Here is a 13,769-nt window from a genome sequence, read left to right as displayed (position 1 = left end):
CTCTATGTCTTCTTACATGTGGACCCTAGGCATAGTATGGCTGCCTTGAACTCATATGTCAGGCCCCTACACATGTCCACATATCCGTCCTCATAGACCCACTTTTGCCATTGTGCCTACAGGGAATCTAGTTAACTTGTATAAAAATTACCTATTTGTTGTTCTCCTTCCCCTAACCTCTATCTCCTTCTCCGTTATCCTTAGACTGTGAACTGCTTGGACAGGGACTGAAACTTCTTGAACCTCTGGAAAGCACCTAGCACATTGTGGGATACCATAAACAATAATCAACCTCAAAGAGGTTCAAGTGGCCAGTCCGAATGTGTTTTTTTGAAGAATCAGTGTCTGCAGCCAAACTCTAATGCTTCTTGGAAGGGCAATTAACAAGATCATTACGGACATATCTTTGGGTTGTATGGTCAGGGGGTGTTTGCTGTACAGATTGCTGACCTGCCAATACCTCCCAGCTATGGAACAGTGTTCATCATAGCTCTTCTCGTACTCCTTTGCTTTTTCATGTTCTTTTTCTAACTATTTTAGGTCCCAGACCTGCAACCCTCACTCACTTACTGATTTCAGTGCGACAATTCCTGAGTAATGATGACTTATTTAATAAGGGCTATCAGGATCAAGCCTTAATTTTTCCTATGCTGTTATGTTTTTCTCAGTCTTTGTTCTTGCTGTGTCTTTTTATTTCTCATCACTTTTATTTTTCCTTTCCCCAGAAGCACTTGTACTTACTATTTTATTTTAACTAAAGGAAAAATTACTGTTTCCCATCATAGCCATAAGAGGGGGCCCTTTCATTTCCTTACAATGTATTTGTAATACAGTACTGGTCTGTGTATTGTACGTAAAAATATCATTATGATAATGGAGATCAGCGGTTGCAATGTGATAAGCACAGAGGAAAAGCACTACAATCAAATATATCGTCCATTTGTGTTTCCTTTGATCCCTAGGATTCAGTGACACATCCACCACCCTCTAATTTCTCCTTTTTTATCTCTGTTCTCTATCTGTTATACTTCTCACACTCTAGGTTTTCTTCGTCTTTAAGAGGTATTTTAAAATTGAAGAGGATCTACAGTGCTGACCATTAAACAGGCACTTCGGGCCAACAATTATTATACATCGGTATCTGAGATAGCAGTGTTTCACCTTAGAATAAAATAGACCTGTGGTAACAATTGGCCCATGTTGATATTTAATACCCCTTGTATAGAAACATTTTTTTTAACTAAGAGGATCACATTCTGATGGATCAGAGAGTAATAAGTTTGGGTCATCTTTGTTTTCATTCAGATGCTGTGTTTTTTGAACCTGTATCACTATAAAGCATGCAGTCTAGTGAAAAATATTAAATATTTAAATTTGCATTGATTGTAAGATGGGGACACATCTTCTCATGGTCTAAAGAGGTATGAAAATGTGCACTAGCTGCCTGCCCCACAGAGCTTTGTTAAAATAAAAGAAGCTGTAATGTAATTAATCACTGAGGAAACTTTTTCAAAGAAAAGTTTATTTCTTCTTATCTACCCAAAGACCGTTCCATTTCTAACATTAAAAAACAAACATATTATTCAAAGATAAAGTGTCATTTTAAAAATCTCAGAAGTTATCTGTGGTATCTCTTTCCAGAAATTGAGGCATATTCTTCTCTGATTGGTCTGTGCTGGTTCTAAAAGCGATGGTGACATCACAATGATCTACTTTGGAATGTGAAACTGATGACTGTAAGAGGAAACTGTGAGACAGATCCAGGATAATGACTAGAGACGCACAACAGTTTTCCCTATGAATCCCATACTTTTTCTCTTTTTATCTCTGCTTATTTCTGCAGGGACTACCAAAAAGCTAATTTCATCTTCTAAAGGTATGATCTCATCAAAACCTCTATATGGTGAGAATGGTTAAGGAAGTGTATTGTTACTTCTAGGAATAGATTGAATGCATTTTTCCCTTAACCTGTTGGGGGGGAAGGGAGTTGATTGTTTATTGTTTTTGTTTAAACGACTATAGTTTTTTTTCCTCCAGAAATCTTAAGGAATCCGTTCCCCTCGGTGGCACTTTTAGCAGTGTCTGCTTGAAAATATACAACTAAATTCAGCGTAGTCGTCCCTTGGGGTGCTGGAGGGTAGAAAGGAAGTGTGCAGAGCCTCTCCAACATCCCACTTTTGCACCTCGGCAGAACCTAGTCAGAATGCTGCCGCTAAAGCACAGTCATGGGGTAAGGAAGGGCAGACTAGTATGCTCAGCAGACCACAAAGGGTCTGCTGAGTTGATATGTATGGTACAAGGCCTGCCCCTGAACCTCCCTGCTCTCCACTCCAGTACTCTTTTCACGACACAAATGACAGAATTTGGTCCTTAGGAACTTTGGATCTGCCATACTGAATGAGCATCTACCAGTACTCTGCTGGGGTGATGCCAATCCCTGCTGCTTCAGAGGAAGGTGAATGAATTCTTATTGCACAAAGTCTGCCAATAATGCTGTACGCAAGGGAATAATCCCTTCATGACCCTGGCAACAATTATCTCATGCTCTGAAGCATGAGGTTGGATGACTCTTCTCTTACCATGCATAACTATAAGAATTATTTTTGAACATAAAGTTATCCAACTTTTTAAAAATCCAGACACAGTATTTGACCTGATAATCCCCTGGAGCAGTCATTTCCATTGGCTGACTACACACTGCATGAAGTAATATTTTCTTTTGTTCGCTCTATGTTAACTGTAATTTCATTGCATGATCACTTTTCCTGCACTATTGGATGGCAAGGTTGGTGTGATTTTCCCCAACCTGAAAAAATAACTTGTCCCAGAAAAATAAAACAAAACTATGAAATTATCCAAAAATCGGACATATGATATACTAAAGGAAATACCAAACCCATATCATATTATTCACTTCACAAGATGCACACATTGTCCGATCTGAGAAGCATGCAATTCTGTAAGTAAAATATAAGCACAATAATTGAGTCCCTAATCTACTAAATCGTTAGGCCTACAGTAGGCCTTTTGTATCTGCCCTTAGATACTGATATACACCACACCCTCGCTAGAACGCGTGTCTATATAGCACGGATTCGCATATAACGCGGTCGCGGCCATGGATTCCAAATTTAATTACTTTAATTTACTTTTAATTACAATTCATTTTAACGCGGTCCCGCGTATGGATCCCAAATCCCGCATTCTAGCGAGGGACTGGTGTACTTTTACCAACTTCTTTGCTTCTTCGGCACTTAACATTTTGGAGTTTCCACCAAACCAATCAGAATGTGCTAAAACCAAACAGACACTGAGCTGACTGGTCGGGGCTGCAGGTCTTTTAAAAATTGACAAATTTGATAATTCAACTATCTTGACTTCCATGAATTTACTTCCACAATTTCCTACAATTTTGATGTAACAAATTGTTACACGATCTCATTCAAAACCATAGATTTGGGGGTAAAAAATCAGGTTCTTATATTTTAAACCTAAAAGAGAAGGAAGAACCTCAGAATTGCATTCCACCTGTAATTTTCAGATGTTACTTCTTGTTCTGGGCCTAACATATGGAATCAGTCATATTAGGTAAGTCATAGAAAGGTTACATAGCTTCTCTGCATCATTTCTTGATTTTGTCCTTGTGTAGTTCCAGGCTTCTGTTGTTCAAGCTGGGTTTCCACTGACTGTGTCATCCAGCCTGTAATTTGTCAACTGAAACATCCTTCAAATGCTCTTGCAAGTTTAATGTCTCTATGTAGAGTCCCTTGTATGTGTGCTATGTATTGATTCAAGTCCTTCCTGTGCTCAAGGCAAATTTCAACATACTTAGGGTAGCAGGATGCAAATGTTGTGACACAGGTCAGTTCTCTAGTTTGCCCAAATTATGCTCAGCTCATCACCAAAGTGGAGGGAGCAAAAGGTGGCTTTAGGTTACCTTTGCAGCCCTCTGCTACTGGGTTGGCTAGTCTTCCAGTGCAGATCAGAGGGATAGCTCAGTGGTTTGAGCATTGGCCTGCTAAACCCAGGGTTGTGAGTTCAATCCTTGAGGGGGCCATTTAGGGATCTGGGACAAAAATCTGTCTGGGGATTGGTCCTGCTTTGAGCAGGGGGTTGGACTAGATGACCTCCTGAGGTCCCTTCCAACCCTGATATTCTATGATTCTGGCTGTTCTATACTGCGCTAGCTGTCAAGAGTCCCTAAGGACCATTTCAAGCAGCCATGGATTGCTATGGTGCAGGTATGCCTTGGACATGTCCCCTGCTCGAGCAGCTGGAAGGGGGATTTGAGTAGGAACCATGATGACAGCTCTGTACCATTAAATGATTTACCTATGTAAGGGGGGGAGGGGATAAAGTGGAGGCCACAAGTAATATGATTTACAAGCTCTTCTGCGCCTAAATACCATATGGTAAGAAGCCCTTTAGAAATACAGGGACAAGACCAGTTTATACCAGTAAAAATAAATGGCTTCCGGTAGGTAAGAGGATGGGTTGAGAGATTTTCCCCCTATGATCCCTGTCCTCTCCCTGCTGCTTGGAAAGATGGAAAGGGGTACAGATTATTCTGTACTTTCTGTACGGCATTCCTTGTGTCAAGCAGCGTGAAAGCTACTCCTTGACCAAACTGAGAAATGCTCTGAGCAGCATGTTGTGCCCAGAGGAGTTGCTGATGAAGTAGGAAGCTGCACCTGAGTTTCTCTGGATTACAGGATGCAATTTCTAAGTATCAATATTTTACATCCTGGGTGCAGAAAAATACGCAGGATTTAGAAATGTATACAACTTATGTCAATCTTTGCCAAAGAAAGACTGTCAGCATTTTTACAGCCCATGGAATTGTATTGTTTTTAAATCCATTTGTCGCAGCAAATAAAATTCACAGCATGTCTCTGATTCTCAGCAAATATAGTACAAAAAAAATCACAGTTTTGACAACTAATTTGCCTCATTTTTCTAGACTACCATAACTTACCTGTCAATGACTTGGAGGAGGAGGAGGAGGAGGAGGAAGATGATAATGATGGTAATAACTACGTTGTACAAAGTCCTGAGGACCATGAGATCTTTTTAGAAACAGGTGAAGTAAGGTTTTAAGACTCCAAAATATAGATCTAACAGCAGAAATATACCAGCAATGTCAGTACAATCATCTACAAATTGCAGCTTTAAAAATGTTCTCCTATAGTGAAATTCTCCCTTTTCTATATCATATGAATTGTTCCATGTAAATTTATGTTCACAATTAATCAAGAACCCTTTGTTCTCTATAATCCTCTACCATGCAAAAGAACTCACCCTACAGAGTCCTGCTGAACGGGATGCTATATAGGCATAGGAGTCTTCACAGTGGATCCCTTTGCAGATTAGGACTATATAAATATACATATAATATATTATGAGTTATATTCTAGCAACAGAAATCTGTAGTTCCACGGTGATGCAATATTCCTAGTTCTTATGCATAGGATGGAAAGAGAATGTTTGCATCACCATTATAAGAAAGATACATGAAAGAATGCAACACAGTACATCTCAGCCTGAGGTACCAAACATAATCAGTCATGATGTGCGTGAATCATGGCAGGAGAGTGGCCACAACACTTGCCGAAGAGAAGACATGCAGCAAAGCATGGTCGGGGGAAAAACCACCTTTAATCAAAATGATAATGCAAACAGACAACAAACGGCCAACATTTCAATCCAGGAATGAATTGAAGTCGCTTCCAAAGGAACCAAACACATTCCACTATAGGATGCTCATAGACTGTCACTTTCCCTCGGGGAGATCCAGAGAGTCTCTTTCATTTGTCAGGCTTTCAAAGAACTAGTAAATGCCCAACAGAGGGGGAAATAAGCCTTCTACAGCAGTTCTTCGGTCTTTTCCTTATCCCTGGGGTACCTGTCCTACTGCTAGTAAAATTTAAGCACTGACTAAATTAGTACCGTCATGGCTTAGATAAGGTAGCATTGCTCTAACCCTAAAAACATTTTAAATACATGAATTTGTAATGCAGTGGACAAAGAACTGTATAGATTTATATAGATTTATAAAATGGTCGCTAGACATGTATAGATTTCTTTTAAACTAGTTCTTTCTGTAATTTTTTGAAATCATGCAGCACTTAATAGGTCTCTCAGCAAAACTACCGAAATTAAAATATCAGCTATTACATTAATATCTGTACTATAGAATGGAACAAAACAGATTACGAAGGCTAAAGAAGGCTAAGCAAAGAAGGAGAATTATAAATTTTAATCTTTAAAACATATATCTTAATTGTACTGTAAGCTGTTAAAAACAGTAAAAAACAAATTTCTAAAGGAGAATACCATGGCTGCACCCACAAAAATAATACACCCATTGTGCCTCAACAAATGCACGCTTGCATCCATAAATCAGATAGTTGCATGCACAACTTGGTAGCTAGATATACATTAACCAAATTCGCAAGTGGGGGCAGGTGTTTTTCAGAGTTACATGCATTATGCTCTCCTTTGAAAATGTGGCCCTATATGTCAAAAATAAGAATTTAACTGATTTATTTAAAATTTATTTAGACATTTCTACAAATCCGCCTGTGTCCAAAGATGTGTTAATGCTGAAGAACAGTATGCAGAATTTACGGGAGTACTGTAAGTAGCCGAAGTCACCATTTAAGAACCTACATGCAGGGACTTGAATAATTTTGAAGCACTTTAGGAGGGGTTGGGCAGGAGGGAAGATAGAATCATGCAATAAAGAAAAAACAGTGTATTTCCTTTCATGACACTCAGATACCACTGACATGACATGACTGTGATGTAAGTACCTGATAGATGGATAAATGTTAAAACAAGAAATCCTAATGTAGCCTCAAACCATTAACATATTCTTGGGCTGTGTGGATGGAAGGGAAGGAATTCTATTGCCATTCTATTTTTTAGTACAATATTTTGTGTCAACGGCAAGTATCCAGAAATCATTTGTGGTACAGTGTGACGAGGAGAGAAAAGCAAAGGGATCTCACAAGTTTCCCATTCATTTAACTGAGAAGCTCAGAAGATTCCTCTTCCCTGCTAATTTGGAGAGATCAGCGTTGTTGGTGGCTGATGCTTAACAGGAATTTAAATCCAGTACATTTACCATTTGGAATCCACACCCGGATCCATATTTAATTATAGGAATGTAAGATAACTTTGTGGAGCCAGAACATGTTGTTACTTTTACATTGTATTTTTGGGATAAAAAGTTGGAATAGTGCTAGTTTCAAACTAAACTTTATTTCAAACTTTCTTTACTCATTTCTCACAAAACAAACATTGCTGCTAGGAAACTACTCTCTGTTTTATGTTACATTTAATTTTCTCATTTATTTGTACAATAATTTCTTGTCAACACACAAGACAGTATGTGCACATGGACACAAACTCTTTCCAATTTTGATCAAAATTGTTTCTTTAGTACATTCTTTTACAATCCAGTCCTGAACCACTGAAGTTAATGAGAATTTGTGCTGGCCTGTAGTGACATAGCGCTTCTGCAGCCTGAGCTACTTCACACAAAGGGTGATGGACTAGTGCTAACCCATCAGCATCCCCACCAGCTGATACTGGAGAAACATTAAAGATGACCTCAATCAAAAGCCATGTTGTCCCGCCCCCCTGGCCCCTGCCATTCAGACCAGTGGCATGAGTCACACTGTCTTCCGTTATGTGGCTGCTAAAGTACAAATGGGAATACAGAATCAGTAAGAATAGGTTGGCAAAAACCTATATTTAGATGTTGGAATTTTTTCAAGTGTCCATCCCTATAGTAACTTCATACCTTTAAAAGATCCTATTGTACTCAAACCTATTTGTATATTTAATCTTCTAGTGAAATTGCTCTCCATCAAAAAGGCTGAAGAGGAACAACTAGAGAGTTCTGAAGCAGAGCCTTCAGAAGGTAAGAATACACTGGAAGGCGTTATTGTGAGTATTGCTCTTGTAATGATTTACTGTAATATGCTAAAAACGAAAAGAACTTTAAAACACTGCTCTGACATGATTTTCTAGTTGTATTCATTGGTGCCATGACTTGAACTTGAGTCTCCAGCAGCCCAGGAGAAGTGCCCTAACTAGCGGGTTAACAAGTCAGTCTTTCTCTCTGGCCCAATGAATATTTATGTATACAAAGTGAAACAGCTTCAACAGGAGAGACTGAAAGAGTCCCCTTCTTTACCCCAAATACCCAATAGCCTGGTGATTAGGGGACTCTCTTGCGTTCAACTCCATACTCTAAATCATGCAGAGAGGGGATCTTCCCTGGGTCTCCCACATTCTGATTGAGTGCACTGCACTACAGGGCTGCCTTGGCTTACGCACCCAACTCCAGGAGCAGGTTCACCCTGTGACCCCCAGGCTAATAGAGGCACCTCTCTCTTGCCCAAAAGAAGGTAGCATCTAGATCATATGTTGTCGGTTCTGCAAAGGCACACATTTGGAATAGGAGACATCAATTACAGAGTTTAACCAGAATTACATACAAGTATTTTGCACTGAACTGGACAGCAATAAATAGAAAAGGGACCTGAATTAGAGGATTCAAGTCAGTACTTGACTTCAAGAACTCACAGATTCATCTAGCTAAAAACAAAAGAACTGCTGACAAAATGATGGGCAAAGTCATGTCTAATACAAGGACAATAACTTCTCTTTTTACTGTTTGAAGGGCTATGTATATCATTGTACCAGCACAAAGGTCTTGACTTGCAGACAAGGGAATGTAATACATTAAAACTGAAAGTTCTGTTTGACAGTGCTAATTCGTAACTGAATGATTCTTCGATTTTTCTTTCATTAAATATGGGTACTAGTGATACACTGCGCTATCCTGTCAAGAGATATTGGAGTGCTGCTTCAACATTTCCCATTTTGTTATGAATAAGGACAAGCACACCAACTTTTTTTTTTGCTGTTAGTGACCAGGCTGTTCTGAACTGTAAATAGTCTTTGCAACTCTTTTTTCTAGAATCCAAATTTGGACCTCATTATCTCAACATTATCACTCAAGGCCCAGTCGAGGAATCACTTAGTGGAGGTATGGTATGATGAAATCATCAAAACATTTTTTCACAGTTAAAATGGCCAAATTAAAACTTAAAATAATTGTAATCATAAATTACACAAGAAAACAATACTGACTTCTCAAAATATTCTGAATGCAATTGACAAAAGTGAAATTAACAAAGAAAACTGAATTAAAGAGACTGAAATTCTACATCTACATTGACTCCAAAATATCTACATTGACTCTAAGATAGTTGAGAACCATATCCAGATTTTATAAAAATGCTTTGCACTTATGGTAGCCCCTTTTATCCAAGGATTTCAAAGCAGTGTAAAGGGTTAAATAAGCCTCACAACACTCCCAGGAAGTATGCAAGTATTATTTTCCCTATTTTAAAAATGGGGCAACTGTGGTACAAAAAGGTTATGACTTACCCAGCAAGTCAGAGAAAGGAACCGAACCAAGGTTTCCTGATACCCCGTCATGTGCTTTAAACCCTAGAACATGCGCTCACATCAAATTCTTGAAGAATTCTCTAGTCTGTATCTCTGGCATTAATTTTTTTCCTTCTATGAACAACCAAAGATTATTACCATTTTGGAACTGGGCTGGCCACGAAAGAACATATTACCCGCCTTAATCCCAAAGGTCTACGTGGGGATTTCACTGAAGTAAATAAGACTCACTTGTGTATGTAAAGGAATAATTTGGCCTTTTGAGTCATATATTCTTTTTCTGTTTGGGCTCACTTGCAAAGTTCCTAATAATAACATAAGAATTCATGCCTTTGGCAAGGCAAACTACCATGTGTCTAAATTGTCATTTGTTTCTCCTGAATGTTTCTGAAAAATAAGCTTAACTTCCTTTGTTTCCAAGTAAAGAACATCTTAGCAAAAATATTTTTAAAGACCAAATTTAATCCAACTCATAAGGAAAGAAATGGCTCTACAACTTGCTTATTTATTATGAATTTGTATATCAGACCTAAACAGATGAAAATAAATTACTTGCTATTGGTTTTACTGTGCAATGACTGAAGTACTACTGACTGATTCTTGTCATCCTTTTACAGATCTAAGAGCAAAACCTGTGAACATTTACAAGGACCCAATTTTGAAAGACCTATCTGCAGGTAAAAGTCTACAGACAGGGAATTTTTGGCTGATTTATGCAAATAGTTTTGTTGCCCCTTTGAAAACACTTATGGCAGGAAATTAATTGGCTTTTAGAAACTGTGTATGTGCTAAAAGACAATTAAATGTGTGTTAATTTGATTGATATTGCTTATTAGAACATATTGCAATCAAGAAATAAGAGAATCCAGATGCAACTAGGTCTTAAAAAAATCAATGCAAGCAAAAAACAGACTGCACAACAACTAAAGGCCACAGTGAAATTCTGGCCCCATTGAAGTCAATGGCCCAAATCTCCAGCTAATGTAAATCAGCATAGCTCCATTGACTTAAACAAAGTTAAACCAATTTACAACAGCTGAGAATCTGGCCCTAAATTTTTACATACATTTAATTTCACAAAAGGGGGAGGGATAGCTCAGTGGTTTGAGCATTAGCCTGCTAAACCCAGGGTTGTGAGTTCAATCCTTGAGGGGGCCATTTAGAGAACTGGGGTAAAAATCTGGGGATTGGTCCTGCTTTGAGCAGGGGGTTGGACTAGATGACCTCCTGAGGTCCCTTCCAACCCTGATATTCTATGATAACCAAATCAAGATCTATTATAATAGTTGCAATGAAATAATTTATAATATGGTCAACTGCTTGCTGATTACATTACTGTATGCAATGTTGTTGTAGCAATGTTGGTCCCATATTAGAGATACAAGGTGGGTTGGAAGAGCTTTGGGTAAGATTGAAAGCTTGCCTCTCACCAGCAGATGTTGGTTCAATAAAAGATATTATCTCACCCTCCTTGCCTCTTCAGATTACATTGTCTTTGTTTCCATTCTGAAGCAAAAGAATTAACTTCATATGTCAGGGGATAGGGAAACAGGGCACATTACATCACCTGTGTTTTCACTGCATCACAGGTTTTTTTGCTTTCCAGCAGAACTGGATAACCAAACTCCTGAGTTCAATGAGACAGAATATCACCCAAGAAACATGTTTTTTAAACCAGTACCAAGTAAGAACATAGTACAGTACTTACTATAATCTTATTGATTTCCCGGACAATAATCTTCTGGGATCATGGAGATGATAGAGCTCAAGAATATTCAAGAACACAAGGTCATCGGGGGGGGGGGGGTGGAGGGCAGGGAGGAAGTGTTTTGATTAAACTAAAAATGTTCATAGATCTCTGTACTCCATGGGGGCTGTTAAACTTCTACCAGAACGTCCTCTGTCATAGGTACAGGTCTGGGTGTGGCAGTGACTTGAAGATCTTCACTTTAGGCCAAATTGTGGTCATGTATGCAAAGGTCAAATAAACAGCCCTAAAGCATGGGATCTATACAGAGGCATGTCTAGCCTTTTTATCAGTCTGCTCATTTGTTGATGCAGAACCTACTGGTATAATCTTTTTTAAAAAATCATCATTTATATGTACATGGCATTCATTGTTTGAATTTGATTGGTCTGGCTTGTTTTATTTTTCTAGTGTCGGATAAGAGTGATCTTATTCAAAAGAAGGCAGCAAATGTAGGAAGAAAAAAAGATGTAAGGGAAACACTAATGCTTGCTGTATCATCTACAACTCTTATCATTTTAATAATATTTATGATATGCTGTGGTGTGACTCTCAACCAGTTCAGCAAACAAAAAAAGTAAGTCTTCCTATCACATGGAGTCTGAGTCCTGGGAGGAGGCTATGATGAAAATACCTGTTCTGTACTGGCCTCCCCATTGCACCTCTGAGCTCCCATATGGGATAGCTGCGCTTTTCTCTGGTGTAATGCTGGAGACAACATCCAGGTTAAGAGACCTGAGTTATTTCTACTTCCCATAAGACAATGGCTCTTTTGTGTTGCCTCAAGAGCTCAGGATTTTACCCTAGGAAGTATAAGGCAGACTTATGCATAAGCCTATTGTTTCTGATTATCCACGATAGTGTTGCCTAATGCACCATGTATATGGAGCAGGGATATACTGCTAGATCCCAGAATGCCCCCCACACCTGATATGTTTCTGTTAAAGTTAAAATATTCTAATAGAATATTAACTCTTAAAAGAAAACTACTGCTCTTCTCCAGTGCACAGAAGTGGTAAAGCAGTTTAACAATGAAGGGTAATATTCTTATATTGAAGATAATTACATGTTGAAATACATATGCTTTAAGAAAAGATAATTATGTGTTGAAATGCATAAAGGTTTTAAGATGTAAGGTTGCTATTGTTAACATTTAAGTGATACTACAATATTATGTAGAACTGTGCAAAATGTTTAGTAACCAAATAAAAACAAACCCAACTTTTATTTTCTCTCCTGTTTGGGAAAAGGCACACACACATTCAATCACTTGGGTAACATTTTCCCCTTCAGGCGAAAAGCAAGAAAATCACCAAAAAATGCTCAAACAAATGTTGAATCTAGGACGTGTATGTACTACAGCGTTCTTATCAAATACATGAACTTTTCCTGCTTAGTTCACATTTTGAAAAGTGGAAGCTTGGTAATTTATATGCAACTCCAAGAATGTCTCTCTAGGGTATTTGTTCTCCACATAATATTTAATGAGTAAAATGTTTTTTCTTTTTGTGTTTCAGGGGTTCTAGTAATGCCTCCACCACTCATGCTGAGCAACAGAGACTGGCATTTCTATCTTATTTTCAACCTTCTTTTTCTAAGACTGCAGACAGTAGTATATGGGATGAAAAAACACTGTCAGAGATAAGGAGCAATTCACAGTCTAGACATTCAAAGACAAGAACATTATCCAATATAAAGTCAGTAGATGATGTATCATCAATTTCTGATGAATCAACTCGCAGTGGAGCTACTTTGTATAAAGCTTCAAAAACAGGCGAAAATGAGCTATAAACCAATCACCTGAGTGCAGGATTGACAAAACCTTTGAACCCTGATGCTGCCAGTATAAAAAAACAACAACCCTGCAGCTACTTTTATAAAAATAGCATGCATTTGTGATTCATTAAAGTTTACAACTTGCAATTACATGAAGGAGGCAGAGCTAACTTTAAATTCTGATAGAAAAGGGAGACGGGAAAGGGACTTGAAATTAAATCTGGATCACAAATGTTTGCAGGCATACTATACTCTAAGTGCTTCAGAATCCAGGGTGAAAGGAACAGAACAGAATTGGCTTTTAAATACGGTCATCTACACAATGCAAGATGTAGGCAAAAGGAAGACCTAAGAAGTCTTTCCCAGGAACTCTGTTATTGCGATTGACTATTGTGACCTTGTGAAGTAAATTCAAGAGCCCATATAAGCCAATACCAGGGGCATATACAGTACAGGTTTGTAATGATGTACTCTCTGAGCAATAAATCACCTTTTTGAAAGATTTTTTTCCATAATAGCTACCTTGTATCAAAAAGGATATTAAAGATATTAGCATTAAACTATTTTCTGAAATAGACACTGAGAATTCCGGTGAGAATAGCCTTGCGAGTCTGAGAAAGACAAATAAGAATACCTGTGTGACGGGTTTGGTCACAGAGACTCCCCTTGGGACTGTCACCTGTTGTGCTGAGCCTACCTCTGACCCCATTTTCTCTGCCAGTTTGGGACTCCAGAACTCTGTCTTGTTGAGCCAGACACG

At 38.4% G+C, this 13,769-nt stretch overlaps 1 protein-coding gene across 1 annotated transcript; it reads left to right on the top strand.

Moving 5' to 3' along the window:
* The first annotated feature begins 204 nt into the window (after positions 1-204).
* On the top strand, positions 205-13,526 carry LOC112059579 (uncharacterized). The gene is made up of 10 exons (XM_065549675.1): positions 205-479; positions 1,642-1,876; positions 4,961-5,080; positions 6,562-6,636; positions 7,859-7,927; positions 8,993-9,061; positions 10,104-10,163; positions 11,096-11,170; positions 11,645-11,810; positions 12,751-13,526. Exons 2-10 carry the CDS (start codon positions 1,798-1,800, stop codon positions 13,022-13,024), a joined length of 987 nt encoding a protein of 328 aa, XP_065405747.1. The 5' UTR covers positions 205-479; positions 1,642-1,797; the 3' UTR covers positions 13,025-13,526.
* The last annotated feature ends 243 nt before the right edge of the window (positions 13,527-13,769 follow it).

Source organism: Chrysemys picta, chromosome 6, assembly GCF_011386835.1.
Source record: "Chrysemys picta bellii isolate R12L10 chromosome 6, ASM1138683v2, whole genome shotgun sequence".
Taxonomy (NCBI): Eukaryota; Metazoa; Chordata; order Testudines; family Emydidae; genus Chrysemys; species Chrysemys picta.
Note: the sequence above shows the minus strand (reverse complement) of the source record. Positions and strands in the feature narration are given on the sequence as shown.